The sequence below is a fragment of the Danio aesculapii genome, chromosome 25, assembly GCF_903798145.1.
Source record: "Danio aesculapii chromosome 25, fDanAes4.1, whole genome shotgun sequence".
Classification (NCBI taxonomy): Eukaryota; Metazoa; Chordata; class Actinopteri; order Cypriniformes; family Danionidae; genus Danio; species Danio aesculapii.
In genome coordinates this window covers 14,771,892-14,794,536 of record NC_079459.1, presented here as the reverse complement: position 1 = coordinate 14,794,536, position 22,645 = coordinate 14,771,892, and the positions used below count along the sequence as shown (strand labels likewise).

Here is a 22,645-nt window from a genome sequence, read left to right as displayed (position 1 = left end):
TACATATGAAAGGAATTTATTGTGTCCAATATAAAAAATAAATGTTTCACCAGTTCAAAAAAAAAATTATTATAATAATAAAAAATAATTCCACACTGTCACAGTGGAAAGACTAAAACACTTTTACTTCCACTTCACATGGAGAGAAAACTGATTCTAAATTATACACTACATCAGAAAATGGCATCACTAAACATCTCAATCTTATATTTGTATCAGTATTAGATAGCTTTAGCATGTCTATGACCCTTTAGGTTAAACTAAAGATAAGCCCAGGGGACTCTTTACATTTAACATTTTCAATTGACTTTTTGCAGATGGTATAAAATGAATAAATAAATAAATAGCCACTGAATGTGGAATGTTTTGTATTGCATGAATAAATAAAATACATGGAAGAAAAAAAAATGTACATAAATACAATACAAATACTTGTATTTGAAAAAAAAAAAAAAAAGTCCAAAAAAAGGGGGGAAGGAAAGTGAGTCCATGAATATTGCATTGATTGTGCACATCACTCAAGTCTCTGCCAAGCAAAGTCTAAAAAGTGACATCAACAGAGATAAAATGGTGGAAGACATTCAGAAAAATGTACAACAGATGGGGAAACTGTCCAAATAGTGAATATGAATGGTAGAGCAGCAGAGAGATACTGTTAAGAGTAGTAAGTGTGTACTTCAAGTATTCGACCACTAGAGGGCAAGGGAGACCCACCACAAAACTACATACAGTCTTTGAAGCTTCCCATGAGTCGAGGGGAATTCCCCTAAAATCCACCTGGTGTCTGTCGTGACTTAAATCCCATAAAAGCAGCTTTCCAAAAAAGGCACCGAAAACTAAAAAGATAGTCTAAAAAAAATAATGTCCAAGCTCTATAAGAGCGACCAGTAAGATCAAAGGATCACCAGCATCACTGCTCACGCAATCCCTACGGGTAACAACTCACCCTTAGCAAGAAACACAACCAAAAATAAAAACGACAATTATGCAACATAAATCGAAGTCCTGATAACCAACAGATTGGAAACAAAAGCAAAAAGCTCAGAGAGTCCATTCACTCTGCATCCCCGCATCCGTCAAAGGCTCTCTTTTCCTGCTTCTGTACTGATGGTGTGAAGTGTGATGTCGACGCTTTCGGCTGTTTTCGGGTTTTCTTCCATCCGCATCCACTGATGCTCAAAAATCTGCTCCAATGTAGGCCGGTCTGAAGGTCTCAAGCAGAGGCACCATTTGATGAGCTGCTGACACACTGAAGGACAAAAAAAGGCCATGTTCAGCATTCTCATCCTCAAAAGACTTGAAAAAAAACTGTTGTCATTTACCCTTACCTTTTCCAAACCTGCTTGAGTTTATTGTATTGAAAACTAAAGAAGATATATTAAAGGCTAGAAACCTGCAACCATTGACCTCCATGGTATTTGCTTTTCCTACTATGGAAGTCAATGGCTACAGGTTTTCAGCTTTCTTCAAAATATCTTTAGTTTTTTTAAACAAACTTACAACGGTCTAGAACCACTTGAGGGTGAGTAAACTCAATTTTGGGTGAACTGTCTCTTTCTAAATTAAACATGTGACCAATCTTACCTGGTGAGACTCTCCTTCTGAAAAAGAGCCGTCCTCTCAGAATCTCCTCGTCGTGTTCGAACGGGATGTCTCCGCACACCATGTCGTACAGCAGAACACCCAGGGACCATACAGTTGCTGAGCGCCCGTGGTACCTGTGGTAACGAATCCACTCGGGAGGACTGTACACTCGCGTGCCTGCAAAATAAAACATTTGGTTTACAATTCAACTCGAGAGAATTCACCTTCATTTTTCTTTCTTTCTTGTTTTTGTTGACTGAATGGAGATTTTCTATTTTTGGCATGACACGACACTCTTAAATCGCATAGTCTTTTTCTCTTTTTTTTGGCATAAAAAGTGCCGATTTTGATTACACTGCAGCACTGTATAATGAGCCACTCTAGTCAGCTGACTCACACAAGGGGGGCGCCAGCGGTCTGGCTCTCCCTCCTCCAGCCAGTTTCACTGCGAGCCTGGAGAACAACTCATTCCCGAAAACACAAGCAAGCTGAAACAGGACGGTGATCTAAAAGGGAGACTTTCAGGTACAAACAGTCACAAGCTACAGCAACTCCACATGCTTCCAGCATGAGTCACTTCCCCCAACAAAAGCCCCTTCAACTAGGGGTGGTGTGACAGCCCCCCAAAGGCCAGGAGTCGCTTGGATACCAAACAAAAACAGGGATCTGTGATGGGATCACGTGGTTCTGCAACTCAGGTTTCACAACAAACAGATGCTACGCAGTAACAGCTGATCCTTTCCACTGACTTCTCTCTCAGATTCGAAGGCTTAAGTTATATTAAAGGAGTTTAAAAAGCAAGAATAAGCCTTCAAATAATAGCATGTGTGAAAATATTACGTTTTTAAAGCAACCACTGAGGACACACACAACTTAATTCCTATATGCTTAAATACACACTTTCCTCAAAAACTGTGCAATGTCTGATGTTTGCTAGGCACATATTTTGTTATTCACATAAATATCTTCTCACTCGAGGATTAATGCCATTCTTAATGCTAAATTCGTGTTAAAACTACATTAAGATTTACTATTCATCACAGATTTATACACGTACATAAACCTCTCGAAAGTCAAAAAATAATGGAAAAGAAATTAATGGAAAAGAAATTGTTTATCTTGAAAGGGTTTAAGACCCGAGTTTTTTTCGATGGTTTAAAACCTCTTCGTATCAGATTAAACCACAAATGTTGTTTTATTTAATGTTTGATGCACTTAAAATCGAAATTGTTACTTAAACCATGAATTGACAGTTTTTTGCAAAACATTAAGCTCAGCGCGGCAGGTGCGCACGTAGCAAAGCAGGATGGGTAAGAGTCAAGGACGCACCATCAAAGTCTGTGTACACGGTGTCCTTCAGGATGGCCCCGGAGCCGAAGTCAATGAGCTTCAGGTCCCCCGTGCGTAAATCCACCAGGAGATTTTCGTCTTTGATATCTCGGTGAACCACCCCGCAGCTGTAGCAGTGGCGAACCGCCTCTAAAACCTGTCTGAAGAAGCCCCGGGCGGTGTCCTCCTCCAGCGCGCCTTTCTCCGTGATGTAGTCGAATAAATCCTTCACCATCTCCGGCCGCTCCATTATTATCAACCATCCGTCGGGTCTCTCATACCAATCTATGAGTTTAATTACCCCCTGAAACGTGCTTCCCACTTTCTTCAACAAAACAATCTCGAGTGGAATCAGCGACCCGTTCTGGAATACAATTAAACCCGCACTGGTTAGAACTAAATAGTTAATATTATGAAAATTCAATAAATAAAATGTTAGTTTACTTACAATAGTACCCCATTCGGTCACTCTCTCCTTGGCGACGTGTTTTATTGCAACCTACAGACAAAAAGAGAAAAACGCGCATATGAATGTGTGATCGTGGCGCCAAACGCGGCCATGTGCTGCCACCAAAACAAAGCGAGCACTTACCGGCAACGCGTCTGAGATACGAGTACCGGCGTACACTGTCCCAAACCCACCGCTTCCCAGCACCGAACCCACATGGTAAACCTTCTCAAATGGCTCCCTTTCGGTCTTGGCTGTGAAATGAAGAAGGGGAATAAACAGTGTTAATGTAATAACGTGACATAAATCCGAGTGTGTATAACGCGCGGTTGGCAACAAAATGGCTCCACGCTCAGGTCACAGACAGGCGCGTGCCGATTACAGACGCTAAATTTGTCGCGTATTTAAAATTAGTAGTAAACATTTCATTTAAAATAAGACGTTGTGTAAGAAAAAAGAAAATAGGTAACGTTAACGCAATGAATCTGAAAAAAGACATCTACCTGCTTGGAGTTGAATTTTCACCGGTAAGTGGTCGATGTTGGTCGTGTTGCAAATATGGGAAAAAGATCCAAACTTGGAGAGTAACATCTTCTGTTGTCTTCTCCAAAAAAATCCGAGTTCTTTTAAAGATGCGTAACTGCTTAGGACCGGAAAACACCGGCACCCCGTCCTTCAACGAGAAGACAGAATTCCCTTAAAAATGTATTCAGGAGTGGAACTCCGTCCGAAAATCCCACGGATGATCGCAAAAGGATTTCGAATCCTCGTTTACAAAGGTGTCAAACTCCAGTAATTATTCACAAATGTCCCCGCGCACCCATAGTGAGAGAGAACTGCACACGTTTGCGCTTTTGAGCCCGGTCGGTGCGCTCAGTTCATATGTCTGTGTGTGTGAGAGCGCGGAGACCGTATTAACTCTTAATTCTCGTGTTTGGGCGCTGGAAGCTTTGCACAAATCCCTCCGCGACGGAAAGCCACACTACAATCAAATTACAAACGAATGCATTTATTAAAAATATATTTATGGTTACATGAGAAATAAAAAACAGATGGGTAAAATATGGAAAGGTACCGTAAATGTATAAGCAACGGTCAGTAGTGATAAATAGTGCGTTTGGAGAATAGTGCGAGACGCCCATGGATACCTCGTCTGAGAGCTTTGCACTTCGGCTATATAACAAGACCAACCACGTTGCACAGTTTATATAATTGTACGGTGACTAATTAGAGTAATATTGCCGGGTTGGGCTTGTATAATAATAATAATGATAACAATAACACTTTATTTAATAACTAAGCATAATGGAATTTGGATATAAAAATAAATAAATAACAATAATAATTCCTGAGTAAAGCCTTTTTAAATAACTTTTTTAATTTAAACGAATAATTATTGTAAATGTTTTTTATTGTAATTGAACTGTTTAAGTTATTTTATTATAATTGTAATTGAATTTATTATCTTTTGGTTTAATATTGCACTTTACCACATTAAGCCATTGGTGTAATATATTTAGTGTAATAATAATAATAATAATGTATAATTATTATTGCATTCTCTATATAATGAAAAATATTTTTTTATGTAATGATAAATATCTAGTATCTATTTTTATTTTTATAAATTACGCCTCCTGACCACCTACAATATAAATTATATGTCATATTCCAGCCATACGGTATATATTGTAAATATAACTATTGGATTATTCTATATTTGACCCAACACTGAGTTAAAATAACCCAGCAATTCATTTATTTTCAACTTTTTTCAATTAAAGTAGTAGATTTAGTAGTCACGTGTGTGTGTGTGTGTGTGTGTGTGTGTGTGTGTGTGTGTGTGTGTGTGTGTGTGTATAAGATAGATAGATTGATATATTATAATATAAAACAGTATACATTTACACATACAATATAAATTATAACCATTTTGTGAGGGGATTAAAAGCCCATACAGGCGTTGTCGTATATGGTTTACTTTAGTAATATATAATGATCAAAGAAACACTGATGCTGTAATATCATAAAGTATTTAGTATTCCATAGATTTAAAAGTGTAAGATTATATGACGTCCTACATTAAAAAAATAGTAGATCCCTGTACCGAGCATATGACTGCAGCTTTTCAGATTTTTTTCTGGGATTATCTCTTTGTCCAGATCACTCCTCATCATTTCACTCATCTAAGGAGGTAATTCGGCAATACGCAGACAGGATGTCTCAAAGACAGGAAGACAAGGTAAACAGTGATTCCCTTCTGTGATAGAGGATGCGCGTTGTTATGAAAATTTATACAATAAGACCCGCAGACTCTCTTCATTTCCAGCTGTTCATCCAAGCCCATTAGTTATCGATATCAAACTGCAGTCAAAACGATGCTTAGCCTTTACATAAAATGTCTAAAAACTACCCAGAGATGAATAAATTGTGCAATTACACAAAAAAATTGGACTGCATTTTATGTAAAGTGCTACAAATGGCTTCTGAGAATAAAATGTAATGAGCCATGACTTACATCTAGACAGTGAATGTGCAACATCCATTCTTATTACATGTCATTCTTCTCCTATCTTCCCAGAAAAAAGTCATCCTTACTTTCATCTTATGCCAGATTCATTAGGTCATACCTTAGAAAGGACATCAAGGCTTTGAGGAGCTTTTATGAGACACACTGGAACAATCAGTAGGGAAATCCTTCAAGCTGTTTAGTAGTTACCTGATGTAAGACCAAAGCACATGTGTCCAGATGAAACAAAAAGCTTATTCTTACCCCCAAAATGTGCTGTATTCAGCCCGATCTATTTTATGTATTATCAGAAAAGTGTCTGATTTGTATGAATTTATATAATTGAATTCGTATGAAAACATATGATTTCTAAAAGGAGGCATGTCCCCAAACCGCATCTTCAAAACCGACCATCATTGGGGGTGAGCAGGTCATACTAAAATGTATGAATGAAATCATACAAATTCAGACAAATTAGTCAAGAAATCAAAAAATTATGAATTGCTATAATATACGTTGATATTATTTGCTGAGTAAAAGAAATCATTCGAGTAACTTACTAATTTTCTCATTTTTGCATGATGTTATTTAAATTTAATTTAGGCTACTGGAACCCAAGAGCAAAATCATTGATCTCAAATCAATGAGGTAAAATCCCTTATATTACAATTTTCTTGTGACTTTGAAGGGGTGGTTCACTATGATATCATATTTTAAACTTTAGTTCATGTGTTAGCTGTGTGAACATAAACAACATCTCTGAATGTAATCCACTCAAAGTTCAATGCAAAGGGAGGCATTGGCTTTTACAAATTTAGCTTAGCAAAGCATACAGCGAACAAAGTTTGAAGACTACAAAAAAATACATCCAGGCATACCCTGCGCAGTGAAGGGGTGTGGCCAGAGGTACTGTAATGTTATAGTAGAGAAAGCTAAAATGCTGTCTAAACGCTGCTATATCCACAGAGTTTGTTCTGTTTCTTTATTTGGGCTTCCAAAGGACATGACTCAAAGAAAGAAGTGCTTGCAATTTAATTTTAGTTATGTCTCAGAGAATTATATAAATGATATAGTTAGCATTTGACAAAGGACAGCTTCCATAATCTCTCCCAGTCCAGTGTTGGATTCAGCTAAAAGCAGCTCCAACAAGAATAGACAAAGCTGTGGATTGTGAGCCACAACCTGTAAGTATCCTTTTCTGTTAAAATTGATCTATTACATGCATAGTTTCTAGCGTTAAAGGTTTGTAGCAAGGACGTAAACATGGATGTAAACAATGGGAAATGTTGTTTAGCACCCTTAGCAATTTAGCTACAAATTCATATTTATCCATCAGTTCGCTGTAAACCCCCACAATCTTCAGCAGCACTGTAGTGTATCTCTATGTGGCTGCTTTCCCTGCATTCTACATCTCAAAAAACAAACTCGCAAAAGATATGTGAACATTTCATATTACTTACACATGCTTATAACACGAATATATATGAAAGACACTTGTCAGATTTTATGTGAGCAGGCATGAGGTTTAGCTGTGTCCTCTTACACAGCAGAGGCACAGCGAATGCTAATGATTGGACGTGATGCTTCCTGGTGACGTGGAGCCGATCCACAAATCACAGCACATTATTCTAGCTGACCAATCAGAGCCTCTTGAGGGCAGGCCTTTCGAAGGAACTAGGAAATATGACAGTCGTTTTCATGTTAGGCAACAGTTTCATGAGGCAACATTTAATATGAACAAGCAGCATATTTTTTATAAATGTATTAATAGTTTGGTGAATAATTGTGACACAGCTAAGATTGTTCAAGGTAGGTCTTGACTGCAGTGCATTTAAATGCATGACAAGCCATTAATTATTCAGCTTATTCCATGGTCATTTGACAGTTAAAACTAGCATACCTCTTTGCAGTGCAATATTTGACCGAATTTATGTCTGTTATGATGTTACATCTCCAGATTTTGAATTATCAAAGGAAGACAGAGATGGAGTGCCTGCAAGAGTGTAATTGTGTGTGCATGTAATTGACATGGGCATATCTAATAGCTCGTATAGTAACATGTGTTAGCTACCTCTTTGGAAATAATTGCTGGAAAATTGGTGAGTTAGTTGATCCCTATCAGCTGCTTGATGAAGCACACATCGGTGTCCTCAAGATTACACAGATGAAGGATCCAGCAACTGTCAATGAGTTACTAAAATTACTACTTATGTTAGGGAGTAGCAGATTTATTTCAAACTGTGATCAGAACTGACTGGAACTTCTTTTGCATTAAACAATTTTATTCAAGTCTATCAGAATCAAGAGTTTCAAACAATTTACTCACTCTCTTTACTTCATCTTAGTCCCTTTTTTATTAGGGAGTGCCACAGCAGAATGAACTGCCAATAACTCTGAGTTTGTTTTTTTTTGCAGCGAATGCCCTTCTAGTTGCAACACAGCACTGAGAGTACACGAACTCCTTAACCCCTGTGCTAGGAAACACCCGTACAATCTCGCATTCACACATACAGTACAGCCAATTTAGGCTATGTCAAAGACTATAGAATACACAAGAGGGAAACTCGAACCAGATGTGTGCTTTTTATTGGTCAACATTCACGCTCGAATCTCAGTGAATACTTGCTTCACAGACATAAGAAAAATATCCAAGTAAAGCTTAAAATCTGTGCTTTTAAATGAACCAAGTGCACTTAAAAACAAACATTTTTTTGATTTTGTAATCTGAGACGAACGCGAGGTAGCAGTCAAACGCACATCACATGAGAGCAATTACTCAAACAGCCACAAACTTATTTGTGAAAAGCTGTTATTTCTTGAGGAGATTCATTATTCATTTACTATAGATTCACTAAGACCAAGTTGTGGATTACTTCAGAATACGAGTGCCATCAGGCGATCAAAATCCAGAGGATGATAATATGTAGAATAAAGAAGGTTGGTGTCGTGATCTTGTTTCTTTTAAGTGAGCATGCGTATTAGCTTGGGCAACCTGATTTTCTTTGATTCGGACATTTAGAATTGAATCTTATGAGACAGTTGTTGTTTAAGTTTATTGATTGTTCTAAATATGTAATGTAATCGTAAACTTGACTGACAGTTTTGGAGAATTTGATGTTTCCCCATTCAGACAGAATCCCCGAGCATACTGCCTGAGAGGTATTTCAAAATTGGCTGCCAAGTGAAAGGGACTTAGGCCATGTCCACACATACACAAGTATTTTATAAACTGAGTTTCCTTTGCTTTGTTTTTTTGTTTTTTAAATCTCCGTTCATATGAAAACACAAAAGGGAATTAAGTAAATTTCGCTAGTAAATTGCACACAAGTCAATGCAAACATGAGAACAGAGACGGATTACAATCCCGCAGTCGAACAATGTGGAATATGCAATATGTTTGCCATGAATGTGTGAAATTTGCCTCATTCCCATCTTCAGCATTTGGTATGAACCCAGCCATGTTGGCCAATCAGAAAGAAAAAAACAGCAAGCACGTTGGCGTGATGAGGTGAAAACTCTGGTTGTAGCGTCCACACAACCACACTGTATGTAGAGTTTCAGTGTGTGAACTAACAGCAAAATCACATAGAAAAAAAGTGTGGTTTTGAGAATAATCGTATTCATGTGGACAGTGCCGTAGTTTATCCAATTCACCTATACTGCTTGTCTTTGGACTGTGGGGGAGCACCCAGAGGAATCCCATACAAACACAGGGAGAACATGCAAACCCCACACAGAAAGGCCTCTTTGGATGAAATGGGACTTGAACCAGTAACCTCCTTGCAGTGAGGTGACAGTGCTAATCTAAGCTAATCTGATCCATTTAATTATTAAAAAAATAAGTCTGTATGTTCATTATCTCTTATTTATACCAAAAGGCTGTTTGCTACTTATGTTTCTGATAGGCTGATGAATGTTCTAAGGTGTGCAGTTATTTTCAGATAAACCACAGCTAAAGTAACTCTAGGCTGCTGACAGCATTACGGTTAAAGCACAGTAGCAGCAGTCATTTGAGGACAATAACTCAACAAGTGGCTTGAAATACAACATCTGAACATCGTCTTTAGGCGTGGTAACAATATTATAAGTAGAATAATTGACTCTGATATTTTGATTTATTACAAAATTATACACACCTAAAGTGTAACTCTGTACATCCTCTCTGTCAATTATTCATACCACTGTAAATTCAGTGTAAATTAGCCATGGCTACACTGGCCTATTGTTAGCAGCTGTTCTGTCATAATAACCTCTGTCTGACTTATTTCTGGAGAAAATGTGATAACCTGTAGCAAAAGTGGCTTTATGCAGCTTTACACATCTAATCGGACTGATCACAAAGACCCCCACTGTTTGCACTGACAAGAGGGGCTTATAGTGCACAGTTACGAATCCTCTTCAGAGGTTATCTGGAGGGCAGGGTTAGACAATCACTTACCTTTTCACTTGTCTGGAACATATGGTCTAGTCTGCAGCATATTCAAAGATAGGAAAAATATAATCACCTATTATGTGTTTGAGCTGAAATATGTCCATTTCAAACCACATTCTACTTCAAGACACAATATGTATTATTAAGAAATATTTCAAGAATGGATTTTCAATAATGGTCAATTTTTTATTATACATTTGTTTATTGATATAATAAATTTAATATTTTAATATTACTTAAATCCAAAGTACTTACATTTTTGGGGCCAATTTCTGTGTGAATCATATAGAAACTATAACTCTCAATTGATTAAAACAAGATTTAGATGATGTGATAAGTTTCTTTACCTTTAAAATAATGCATTACCAAAATCATTGCATATATTATTTTGAAATATGTATTGTGAAATATTATTTATCGCTTTATGTGAACCAAGAAGCCACAGTGAGAACTGCGTATGGTCATACGGAGTGGTTCAAGATCTGGAAAGAAACAAAACAAGGCTGCATTCTATCGCCACCACTCTTCAACTTGTATGCAGAAGCAGTCATAAGAAAAGCACTACCAGAAGACACAGAAAAAGGAGTGAAAATTGGCAGCAGGAACATCAAGACTCTTAGATATGCTGACGACAACACCCTACTGACCGAAAACAGAGAAGATCTGGAGCGACTCATCCTGAAAGTGCAAGAAGAAAGTGAGAAGGTGGGGTTGTGCCTGAACATAAGAAAACAAAGGTGAAGAAATCAAGACAGTACAGGACTTTATTTTCCTTGGTGACTGAAATGGGGACACGACACCTGAAATCAAAAGACGGTTAACCCTTGGACGGAATGCAATGGTGAGCATGAATGCCATCTGGGAAAGTAAGGATATCAGCACTGCAACTAAAGTAAGGCTAGTCAACATGACCGTCTTCCCTATAGCAACCTGTGGCTGCGAGACCTCGATGTAGAAGACAGACAGAAGAAAGATCAACGCCTTTAAGTTGTGATGCTGAAGGAGACTGTTGCGCATCCCGTGGACAGCAAGAATCAACAACAAAGAAGTCCTAGGGTGCATCAAACCAAAGACCTCACTGGAGGCCAAGATTACCAAACAGAAATTATCCTATGTTGGCCTTGTCATGCGTAGCAATTCACTCGAGAGGGCAGTCATGCTGGGATTGGTCAGTGGAAATAGGAGGTAAGGCTGCCCAAGAACTCATTCGCTCGATACTGTCAAATCCGATATCAACTTGAACATGCGTGAACTCAAAGAAGCGGTGATTAAGGGTGCTTTTACACTAGCACTTTTAGTCAGCACCCGGGTTCGTTTGATGTCCGAGTATGGTACGTTTAGCTAGTGTGAACGCTGTCTTCTGAACTCAAGTGCACATATCAGAAGTAAACCGTACCAGAGTTGACACGAACCATACCTGAGTCCGCCTGAAGGAGGTTGTCTGGGGTACGGTTCACTTCTGATATGAATGCAATCGTACCAAATATCTGAAGTGGACCGCCAACTGTACAATAAACTTTAGTTTTTATAACGTTCATTCGTGTGTGTGTGTGTGTGTGTGTGTGTGTGTGTGTGCACCTACCTTGATGACAAGATATGACAAGACTGAGCCAGTGCAAACAGTGATAATGTCTGCTTGTTTCCAACAAAAATGACTTCTTCAGACATTGAGTGATGTTCTTAACATTTTTAATGTTTTTGCGGCAGATTTCGTACCGTACTCTGATGTCAAATGAACCCGAGTGCTGACCAAAAGTGCTAGTGTAAAAGCACCCTTAATCACCGCTTCTTTGAGTTCACACATATTTATGTTGTTATCAGATTTGACAGTATCGAGCCAATGAGTGGATTTCTGTATTTTGGTTTTGGTAACAAAAGGAAAAGATTCAGCAAAAGCTGAATGACCGTGATATGTGGATGTCTCCATTTTGCCGCTTTGTTTGTTTAGCCGTCACCTACCAACAGCTGTACAAAAAAAGCAGCTTAATGAAGCAAGCGTACCAGGGTTTAGAAGGAAAAAAGACAGTGTGAACACAAACCAGCTGAGAAGGTGGCAATGGGGGACAATCGAATTTGGGTTCGGTCCAGGCAATTGAACCAAGTGTGAAAGCACCCTAATAGAGGGGAATGATCCATAGAATGACTGAAAATCGACCTCGATTGAACATAATTGATCGATTGATTTATTTACAGAGTTATGATTGGTTAAAATGTGTGATTAAATTATGTATGCAATTCAACTTTTTAAATCAATTTTATATTAAAATATACACAGTTATTAATTATCTTTACACTTTTTCCACCTTTAATTTGACCTATAACCTGTAGATCCTGCATCTTTTGATTTCATTACAGCACTCAGTGTTGTTGGGTTTGACTCTGTTAGCATGACATCTTGACTTGTCAATATTTGCCTGCTCATTTTTGAAAAAATGTTCCAAATCTGAGCCAATATTGACTGGTATTAGAAACTGTTTATAATTTCCACCACTCTGACTAAAGGCCCCAGTATACTTCAAACTAAGTTCTTTTTTGTTCTTTGTTTGAGGGCAAAAAGAAGTTGAGTGAGACTGAGTGATGGTGTACTGATTTCGAACACTTCAACATCTTCAGACTACAATAGGTGGGGATATAAATGTGTCAATCTGCTTGCGTGTTCCCTTAAACACAACAATGGCAGAGAGAGAGAAGAACAGTTTCATAAACATCTGGCAAACAGTCTCCATGTCACATTTTACATTGTTTTTTATTTGCTGTGGACAGAAACCTAACCTATAGAAAAGAGGTGTTGCAAAAAGGTGGGCTTGTCATTAAGTGTGACCACCACAGTCTTTCAAATTTCTGCATGAGCATTCGTACAGGTGTGAATACATCTGTACCATGTCTGCTACTCAACTCTCCAGTGTAATTATGTGGCTAGTGTTGTTTTGAGTGTGGTCCCCCGTGATCAATCGAAATCACATGTCAAAAAAGGCAGCAGAACACACACACACTCATTGCGTAATCACGATGGACCAATAGTAGCTAAAAGGTGTTTAGGAGCCAAAACAAACTCTCCCAAAAGTTTGCTTTGGTGAGTTTCGAGCTGCCAAAATGAACTCAAAAAGATTTCTTTTTTTAGCCAGAAAAATATCCCAAAAAGGACAAAGCCGCCCCCATCAAGCTTCACTGTCAATATGGTCCACTTTTGGTAAGGTGCAGTGTTATTTTGGCGCCAAACAAATGTTTTGGTCAACCTTGGATTTGTCCAACCATAGCACATTTCCCCACATGCTTTTGGGAGAATTCAAAAGTGTTTTTTGCTAAATTTAGCCATGCTTAGTTTTGCCTTGCCACATTACTCCATAGCTTAGACATAATAGCACAGCCAGTACTTGCCAGTAATTCCTGCAGCTCTGGTAATGTTGCTGTAGGCCTCTTGACAGTCTCCTTGACCATTTTTTTTTCCAATTAAGAGGAACATTACCAGGTTCCTCTAAATTCTTTTGCCAGTTTTTCTCCACTTGATGATGTCATCACTGCATTCCATGATACATTTAATGCTTTATTCTTCTCCTGACTGATACATTTTAATAATTTGATCCTTCTGATGCTTTGAAGCTTTCTGTAGACCATGGCTTTTTTTCTGTAAAATGTGACTATATGTCTACACTAAAAGATATATATTTGGAAATGGCGTTTTGATCTGAAAATACTCCACATCAACACAATGTCGTTTCAGTTTCCCAAAAGTTGGTCATCCACACTGAAATGACTGAAATGCTTTTGTCCCTGTTCTGTGCATACATTAAGGTGTTCATTTACTTTCCAGCTCTTTTAAACATTTCAGTAATATGTCAAGGAAAACAACCAATAAGGCAAGGAAAAGACGGTGAGACGTGCCACAACAACTCTGAGTAAACATTTTGTGTTCTTTGACGAAAAGCAATCTGGAGCATGTACAAACTGACATTAATCTTTGAGAGCATCCAAAACAACTGCTGTACAATGTCTTCCACCATTTTACCTCAATTGGTAACATGACTAAAATGCATCGTTGTTTTTGAACGACTTTTTCACAGACCACACTGTGACGACAAAAATAAAATAATAAAAAATCAAACCCATATTTGAATGTTATCACTCGATTAAATGGCCGTTATCAGTGGTTATCAGCTGATAAATATGTGCCAGTAGGGGCCTTCTGCACCTACTGGTAGGCTCAGAAGGCTGTTATTATCATCCACATGGACAATCAGCTATATAGAGAAGACTCCAGATCCAGATCTGTTTTTACATTACTATGACAGTTGGGTTTAGGGTTGGGTAGGGGTAGATGTTAATAAAATACAAAATTATGGGAAATTTAATAAATAATGTAAATGTTGTTATTCAGCTGTACTATTAGAGAAGATTCCAGATTCAAATCTGTTTTTACATTACTGTGACAGTTGAGTTTAGGGTTGGGGTAGTGGTAGATGTTAATAAATTCCAATTATTGGACATTTAATAAATAATATTAATATTGTGGTTATTCCACTATACTAATAGAGAAGACTCCAGATCTGTTTTTATATTACTGTGACAGTTAGGTTTAGGGTTGTGGTAGGGGTAGACGTTAATAAAATACAATTAATGGGAAATTTAATAAAATGATATAAGTAATTCTTATGGTTATTCAGCTATGCTAGCAGAGAAGACTCCAGATCCAGATCTGTTTTTACATTACTGTGATGATTTGGTTTAGGGTTGGGGTAGGGGTAGACGTTAATACAACCAATGGAAAATGTAATAAATAATATAAATAGTTCTCGTGGTTAATCAGCTATACTAATAGAAAAGACTCCAGATCCAGATCTGATCCAGATCCAGATCAGTTTTTACATTACTGTGATGATTGGGTATAGGGTTGGGGTAGGGGTAGACGTTAATAAAATACAATTAATGGGAAATTTGATAAATAATATGAATTAATCTTGTTTACTTCTGGCCGTGGCTGTATGTGATTTATAGTTAATTAAGCATGTGGATGGATGATAACAGCCTTATGAGCCTACTGGTCCATATCTATCATCTGATGACCACTGATAACACCCATTTAATCGAGCGATAACATTCGAATCGGCTGAAAAAACTGTGTTTTTAAATTGATCTGCTTTGTAAAGTGTTTTTCAAAAAAAAGGAAGATTTCTTGCCTAAAATAGCTATGTCAGTGTGGACGGAAAAGCAAAAAAAGCAGAGAAAAATATGCAATTTTTAAACAAAAGCATTAGTGTGGACACTAAGAAAATATCAGAAAAAGTCAACTTTAAATGGCATGTGTGTCAAATCCTATTTAATCTTAAATTTCCAAATTGATTGCTTAATTCTGAAAATAGCCACCACCCTGCTCAAACGAGAGCATGTGCAACCACAATTTTACTTTTATAATTAAACAGAACAGTTTATATGTGGAAATGGTCACTAATTCACAAATTATTAGTAAGTCAAAATGAATTATATGTTGCTGTTTACCAAATGTTTTTGGCTACTGTATATTAAAACATCTATTGTGGGACAAATATTGTATTATTTATTAATGGAATCTGAGTATGTTGATTTGACAGTGATGTAATGGAAAACAAAAAGAATTTTAAGTGTTTTCAAAATGATGCTTAATCACACAAATCTCCCCTCCAAAAATGCAGCATTATTTATCATCACTGCTGAATGAAGCATGTGTAATGTGATTCTTTTTGCACTGAAAACTAACAGTATCATTTTCAAAAACATGGATTTAGAAAATTTAAACCCTTTCATATCAAATCAAATCACTTTTATTGTCACATCATCAGCAGCACATGTAGTATGATGAGTGGAAAGCTTAGGTGCTGGCTCCAGACAGCGCAAAATATAATGACACACTCCAAAAACAAAACAATATACTATTAGCAATGTTGACAATAAGTACGTAAAAGACAATAAATACGTGAAAGACAATAAAATACGTCAAGAAAAACATACATTACATACATGTAGACAAAGATAGACAAGTACACAGTCAAAAAAGGTGTACAAGTAAGGAAGACTTTGACTTTTAGACCAATATGTCAAATAAATAAATGTCTAAAATGGATAAAAGGTTTTCTGTTAATTACTGTGTATATGATTAACAGTGTTTATGAATAAAAAATTACACTATTGTGACCAAAAATGAAAGAATACAGATTTAGATTTTGCAGACATTGTGACCAGAACTATAATGACATAATTCAGCAAACCATTTGTTTTTTTTGTTTGTTTTTTTATATAGTCATAGTTTAAAAATGCAAAAATAAGACCCATGCACTTTAAACAGGAGCACTGGCAGCATTAAATTAGGGTTTTTAATCTCTGTGGATTAGAGCGTTCTAGGAAAACGGTTTAATCAGATGACATATGGATGGAAAGCATAGGATAACAAATAGACAATATGCTAGAGTGCATTACAGAGCATTATACCTCAAGCATAAATGTAATTAAATCCTACAGAGGGCCAGCGTGGTCTTCCTGTTGGCACATCAGGGATCACCACAAGGTCAGACAGTTTCCTAAAAACACACATTCTGAGTTCTTCCAACTTTATTTGAGTGAAAGTGCAGTGCATCATCCATAAAAGAGCATTGCCAGTTGGCAAACAAGCAGAATGCAAATGGTGTCACTTGAAACGTGAAACACATTGAGCTGTGACTTTTCAGTCTGTTTTAGGAAGTCTTGAGTTGATAAATTCTAAAGAAGTGATGAGCAAAATTTAGTCATTATATTGCACCCACAGTGGCGACACGGTGGCTCAGTGGTTAGCACTGTCGCCTCACAGCAAGAAGGTTGCTGGTTCGAGTCCCGGCTGGGTCAGTTGGCATATCTGGGTGGAGTTTGCATGTTCCCCTGTGTTCGCGTGGGTTTCATCTGGGTGCTGCGATTTACCCCATAGTCCAAAGACATGAGCTACATGTGAATCGTAGTGTATGTGTGTGCATAAGTGTGTATTAATGTTTCCCAGTACTGGGTTGCAGTTGGAAGGGCATCCGCTGTGTAAAACATATGCTGGATAAGTTGGCTGTTCATTCCGTTGTGGTGACCCCTTATGAATAAAGGGACTAAGCCGAAAGAAAATTTATGAATTACACCCACATTGGTTATGTTAGTAAGGATTTTTTGATTTCTGAATCAGGAATAAACAAAAAATGGACCTCGCTAAACTGTTCAAAAGATTTGAGTCTACTTTACCTTACTTTTAATTCTTTTTATTTCAGTTTAATGTTAAAATATATAAAATGATACTAAATAAAAACAACCCAGAACCTTTGGATGGTTTTGTGTTAACATTTATGTTTTTTCATTCAGGCTTTTTCATTAGAACTTTAAAAAAGATTTTTAGCCGAGACTTTGTGGATTCCTAAAATGCGAGCGAACAGTAAACCTACAATAAAACCTACAATAATAATACCCGTGGCTCCGGAGTCCTGACAATACATCAAAGTCTTAAAAAGCTACATCATCTTTAATAAACTGAACATTAAGATTACATTTATACTTCATAATCTTGGCAGTCAGTTCTGAGCTCATTAAGTTTGCTTCATAAGACCTCAGTGTATTGTCAAAAGCCACTGTAATAATTTTTGTTTGCCTGTATATGATTTTTAAACCTAAAAGTGCCAGTAGCCATTCCCTTGGATGCTATAAACCACAGAAAACCAGGACTTCTTACAATGACTATATTAGCTATAATAGTCACCTACAATAAGGCCTAAAGTTTGGGTCAATTAAAGGAATAACTAGCCTCAAAATAACCCCATAATTTACTCACCCTCAAGCCACACTGAAAAAAAAAAACAATTCAAAGATGATTCTTTGTTTTGACTCTTTTTTTTATTTTACATGGTTGTAAACAATTTATTTGGGATGAATTTAAACAAAATTGAACATTACTAAACTTCATTTGTTTGTTTAAATTCAACCCGTATAAATTGTTTGCGAGATTTTTGCAGAAATCATCACATCCTCAGTGTATATGACTTCTTTTCTCAGCTGAACACAGTCTTAAAAGTCTTAGTCTTAGTTTTAAATTTGATCTTTTTTCCATGCTGTCTAACGGTGTTGAATAATGGCTGTTGTTTTAAAGCTTCCAAAAGTGCATAAATCTGTCAAACTCACCCATATGATGCCAACGAGTTCATTCATGTCTTATGAACAGGATCAGAGTTATGTAACAAAAATGCTTCACATATTTCAATTTTAAATTCCAATCACTGACTTCCGGCGGTTATGTTGTGCGTTATGTATGTACATATGACGCATGATGTAAGACAGGTAGGCACATGTACACAGCATTTTAATAATAATATATTGAATAACAGTATACAGTAACGTCAAGCCAACTATTTTTTTGTTTTGTGTCCTTGTGATCTTCTGTAGTAAACAAATTGTGTGGTAAGTGGTTTCCGTGAGACACATCTTTACCTGGCTTCCCATTTTGCAAATGCTTCTTATGTTGTGTGTCACACGCAAAACAATATTTTTTTTGTTGCTTGTGTAAACTACTTATTTAAAATGAGCTGAAAACACAGTTCTTGAGATTTTGTTGGGACAACTTAATTGTTTTATGTTCAATCCACTTAAATTTGTAAAAACAAATAAGTTAGCTTAATACTTTATGTTGTTCTAACAAAAATTGATTGTGTGGAACCCAGCATTTTTTTTACAGTGCAACACTGGGTTCTACACAATTGATTTTTGTTGGGACAACATAAAGGAATTTAGTTAATTTATTAGTTTTTGCAAGCTTAAGCGGATTGAACATAAAACAACTAAGTTAAAACAACAAAAACCTCAAGAACTGTTGTTTCAGCTCAGCGGGTTAGACAGATACCCCCACTAGCCACTTTGGCCGGTTGAAAATAATTTTTTAATTGCCAGTGCTGGCTCATCAGTAAAGATTAGAACTTTAGTTTAAGACTGTTTGTCAATATGCGTGCAAATGTGATCAGCACGACTGATAACTGTTCGTGCGAGCAAAGAAAGCAGGTGAATACCGAATGAGAGGATGATCAGGTGATTGGTGAGACAGACTCTCCTCACTCACTGATGACGGCTTTAGTGTCGCGTGTACAGCTGATGCTTAAAAGCTCCCGCGTACTTGCGCAAAGCAATCGTGCCTGGAAACGCAACTGATGCGATCGTTCCTCTTTGAAATACACTGGACAAAAGTGGTACTCACACATCCACAGTCCTACTGCTTTCAAGAGCTCCAGATTTTTTGTAAGCAGCAGCGTTTGCCGCTTTCGCTTTAACCATTCTTTGAACAGATTATTAATGAGCCTGTTAACATTTATAGTTAACTGGTCATATGGAACCTTTAGCCTGGACAAACTACTGTGCATTTTAGATACATGACAAGAATTTTTGAAAGAATTTTTTTAAGAACTTACACTTAAAAGTGTATGTATACAGCTATATTTTGCTTGTTTTGAGAAAAAAAATATTTTGGTGTGGCCAGAGAAAAAAAAAATTGGTAAGTCCTTATTGAGTCCTGAAAATTCATGTGAAATTAAACTAATTGCAATGTGAAACTATGAAGCCACAGCCCATTTGCTCATGCTCATTGAGCAATGTCATACACAACACGAAAAAATCAAACAGTTAAGGAGGAATGTGGAAAAACACAAAATCGAAATCAAGTAATTTTAGCATGCCAAAGTCAAATGTATGCATATAAAATATATTTTCTCAACAACAAAATTGTGGCTAGTGAAAATGGCAAGTGGCTAGTCATGTTGAAAAATCTACTAGCCACAGTGGCTGGTTATCAAAAAAGTTAATGTCAAGCCCTGTCTATTTCTGATGCGATAGGATCTGTTTCTAGTGACATATGGGTTAGTTTGATCACACATAGAGCCAGGATTAAGAGTTAGATTAATTTCAAAACTACTCCAACTGTCTTAATCAGACAGAAAAAAGTCATATACACCATGGATTGCTTGAGGATGAGTAAATTATGCGGTTATTTTTGTTTTGGGTGAACTATTCCTTTTAACATCACATTTTCATTTCTGGTGAACTGTCCCTTTAAGATCTTCTTTCCCACTTTAACCGTGTCATGTATGTAACATCAACCCACCCTAACAAAGAAATCTGCTGAGTCATGAGAAAATGACACCAAAAAATTTGTCCATTTGAAAATTTCCTGTCCAGCATTCACCAGTATTTGCCCTCAAAAAAGATGCAGTCATGTTTTTGTGGTTGCCATGTAAAGAGAGAGTTTATCACCTAGCCGGCTCCTCTTAACACCTGCAAAGAGTTAGGACATCAAAGCGTCCGCTAGCACGCTAACATCCCAGAGCTTAGCCGCTGCTCCTCATGTTATTGTTTTGACTGAGGGCTGTAGTCACATGACCCTCAGTGTTATGACTGGGGGCTGTTGGAATGTAGGTCAGTCTCCCAAAAGAAAGCCCGCTCGGTCCGCTCTTATAACACTGTCCCACTCTGAGCCTACTTTCTTTCATCTCTTTCCCCAGAAGGATAGATGAATCTGCTCATATATCACATGGCTGAGGATGAAGGGAGAATAGAAGGGGAAAAAATGCATTGCGTGGCATTTCTGGGAGCTGATCTGAAAAAAAAGAAGAAAGGGAGAGCTGCACTATTAAAATTACATATTAAAATTATTAGCTCTACAATGAACATTAATTATCATTATTTTTTACATTAATTATGGATATGATATATCAGTATCGTATTGGTTTTCAGATGATCGTTCATTATGGGTCAGTATCAGATCATTCTTTTACATTAAGTGTTTTCAGTGGTGAAAGGTAAAAAATTACAAATACTCAAACTACTGTAATTAAGTAGTTTTTTCTTAGGAATTATAATCTGCTAAGTTATTTTAAAAATGTGTACTTTTACTTTCCCTTGAGTACATTTTTAGTGCTGTATTTGTATTTTTACCAACCCAGGCTCATTCTGAAAACGTAGTCCCGAGGGCGTTTCTGGAGGCCGCAAATGTAGCCGGAGGTACGTTTGGCTGCATTTCGATTTTTAAGCGAATGCTGCAGGGTGGTATGACGCCGTTCCTTTTAGCGCTCGCCGGCTGACCGCTTACCTTCGTGTGGAGGGCTTTCCCACCGCAACCAGTTTGTCCGGTTAGCTCGTCCTGTACGTTGGCGGACTCGAGACGCAGAGAGGAGCTGACAACGACCGGGTTCGAGTCCGGGGAAGAGCAGTTCCAGAAATCAGGTAAGACTAAAACAGAATCCAAGAAATAAAGCGAAGATGTTTATTACAGGATGAGAATGTGGTAAAATCCGAAAACATGGTAAAAAAAAAAAAATAATCGGACGAGGGCTTTTCTTTTTCCGGACGGCCCAGTCAATCATTCAGCCAGTCGGACAGACAGACGTTTGTTCGACAACGGCCTCTGGTGGGTTCGTGCCAGAACAGCGCGGGCGCGAACAGCACTCGTGGCAGACGTCTGAGAAGCCAAAAAGGCGCACACAGCGGCCTTTCGCGGATTCGCGAAAACCAAAAACTGCAAAAATACTTACCTCCCGGGACGTATTTCGCGGTCTCCAGAAACGTCCTCGGGACTATGTTTTCAAAATGAGCCTGGGTTGACTTTTACTCGACTACTTTCCTTCAACCTGCAGTCACTACTTTATTATTTCCTGTCTATGGGGATTAAAAATCAGTCCTCTGATTCCTGTCCAATCAGATCGCACACAGAAGGTAAATTGCATCATAATGAACTACCTCAAGACATGGGTGATTTATAATTTTAGCCAACTGTTTGCAAGCATTAAAAGGGTCCAAGAAGATGTCCAAAATCTTTACATGCACTGACCCAGAGACTGTTTAGATGCACGTCACTGATGGCTTTAAACCCAGCAGGTACAACACATCAACATGATGTCAGATTGACGTTATCCCCGTCGTAGGGACGGTATATTTTGTTTGGAAATGAAAATCGAGTTTAAAGTTAGAACTCAATTCAATTCAATTTACCTTTATTTGTATAGCGCTTTTACAATGTAGATTGTGTCAAAGCAGCTTCACATAAAAGATCATAGTAAATTGGAACAGTGTAGTTCAGTTTGTAGTGTTTAAATTCAGTTCAGTTTAGCTCAGTTCAGTGTGGCTTAAAAATCACTACTGAGAGTCCAAACACTGTAGAGCAAATCCAACGATGCGCAGCTCTACAGATCCCAAACCATGCAAGCTAGAGGCGACAGCGGAGAGGGAAAAAAAAACTTCACTAATTGGCGAAAGTGAAGAAAAAAACACGACTATTTTAATTTCTTCGCTGGCCAAACGTCTTGTGCAGAGCTGCAGTCTCAGTGGCGGAGGCTGG

General features: G+C 37.6%; 1 protein-coding gene across 1 annotated transcript; it reads right to left on the bottom strand.

Annotated features, from left to right (window-relative positions):
• On the bottom strand, nt 1-4,261 carry pim3 (Pim-3 proto-oncogene, serine/threonine kinase). Its single transcript, XM_056452061.1, has 6 exons — nt 3,865-4,261; nt 3,506-3,615; nt 3,362-3,412; nt 2,914-3,277; nt 1,585-1,761; nt 1-1,249 (listed from the first exon to the last, which is right to left on the bottom strand). Exons 1-6 carry the CDS (start codon nt 3,950-3,952, stop codon nt 1,077-1,079), a joined length of 963 nt encoding a protein of 320 aa, XP_056308036.1. The 5' UTR covers nt 3,953-4,261; the 3' UTR covers nt 1-1,076.
• Nucleotides 4,262-22,645: the final 18,384 nt, after the last annotated feature.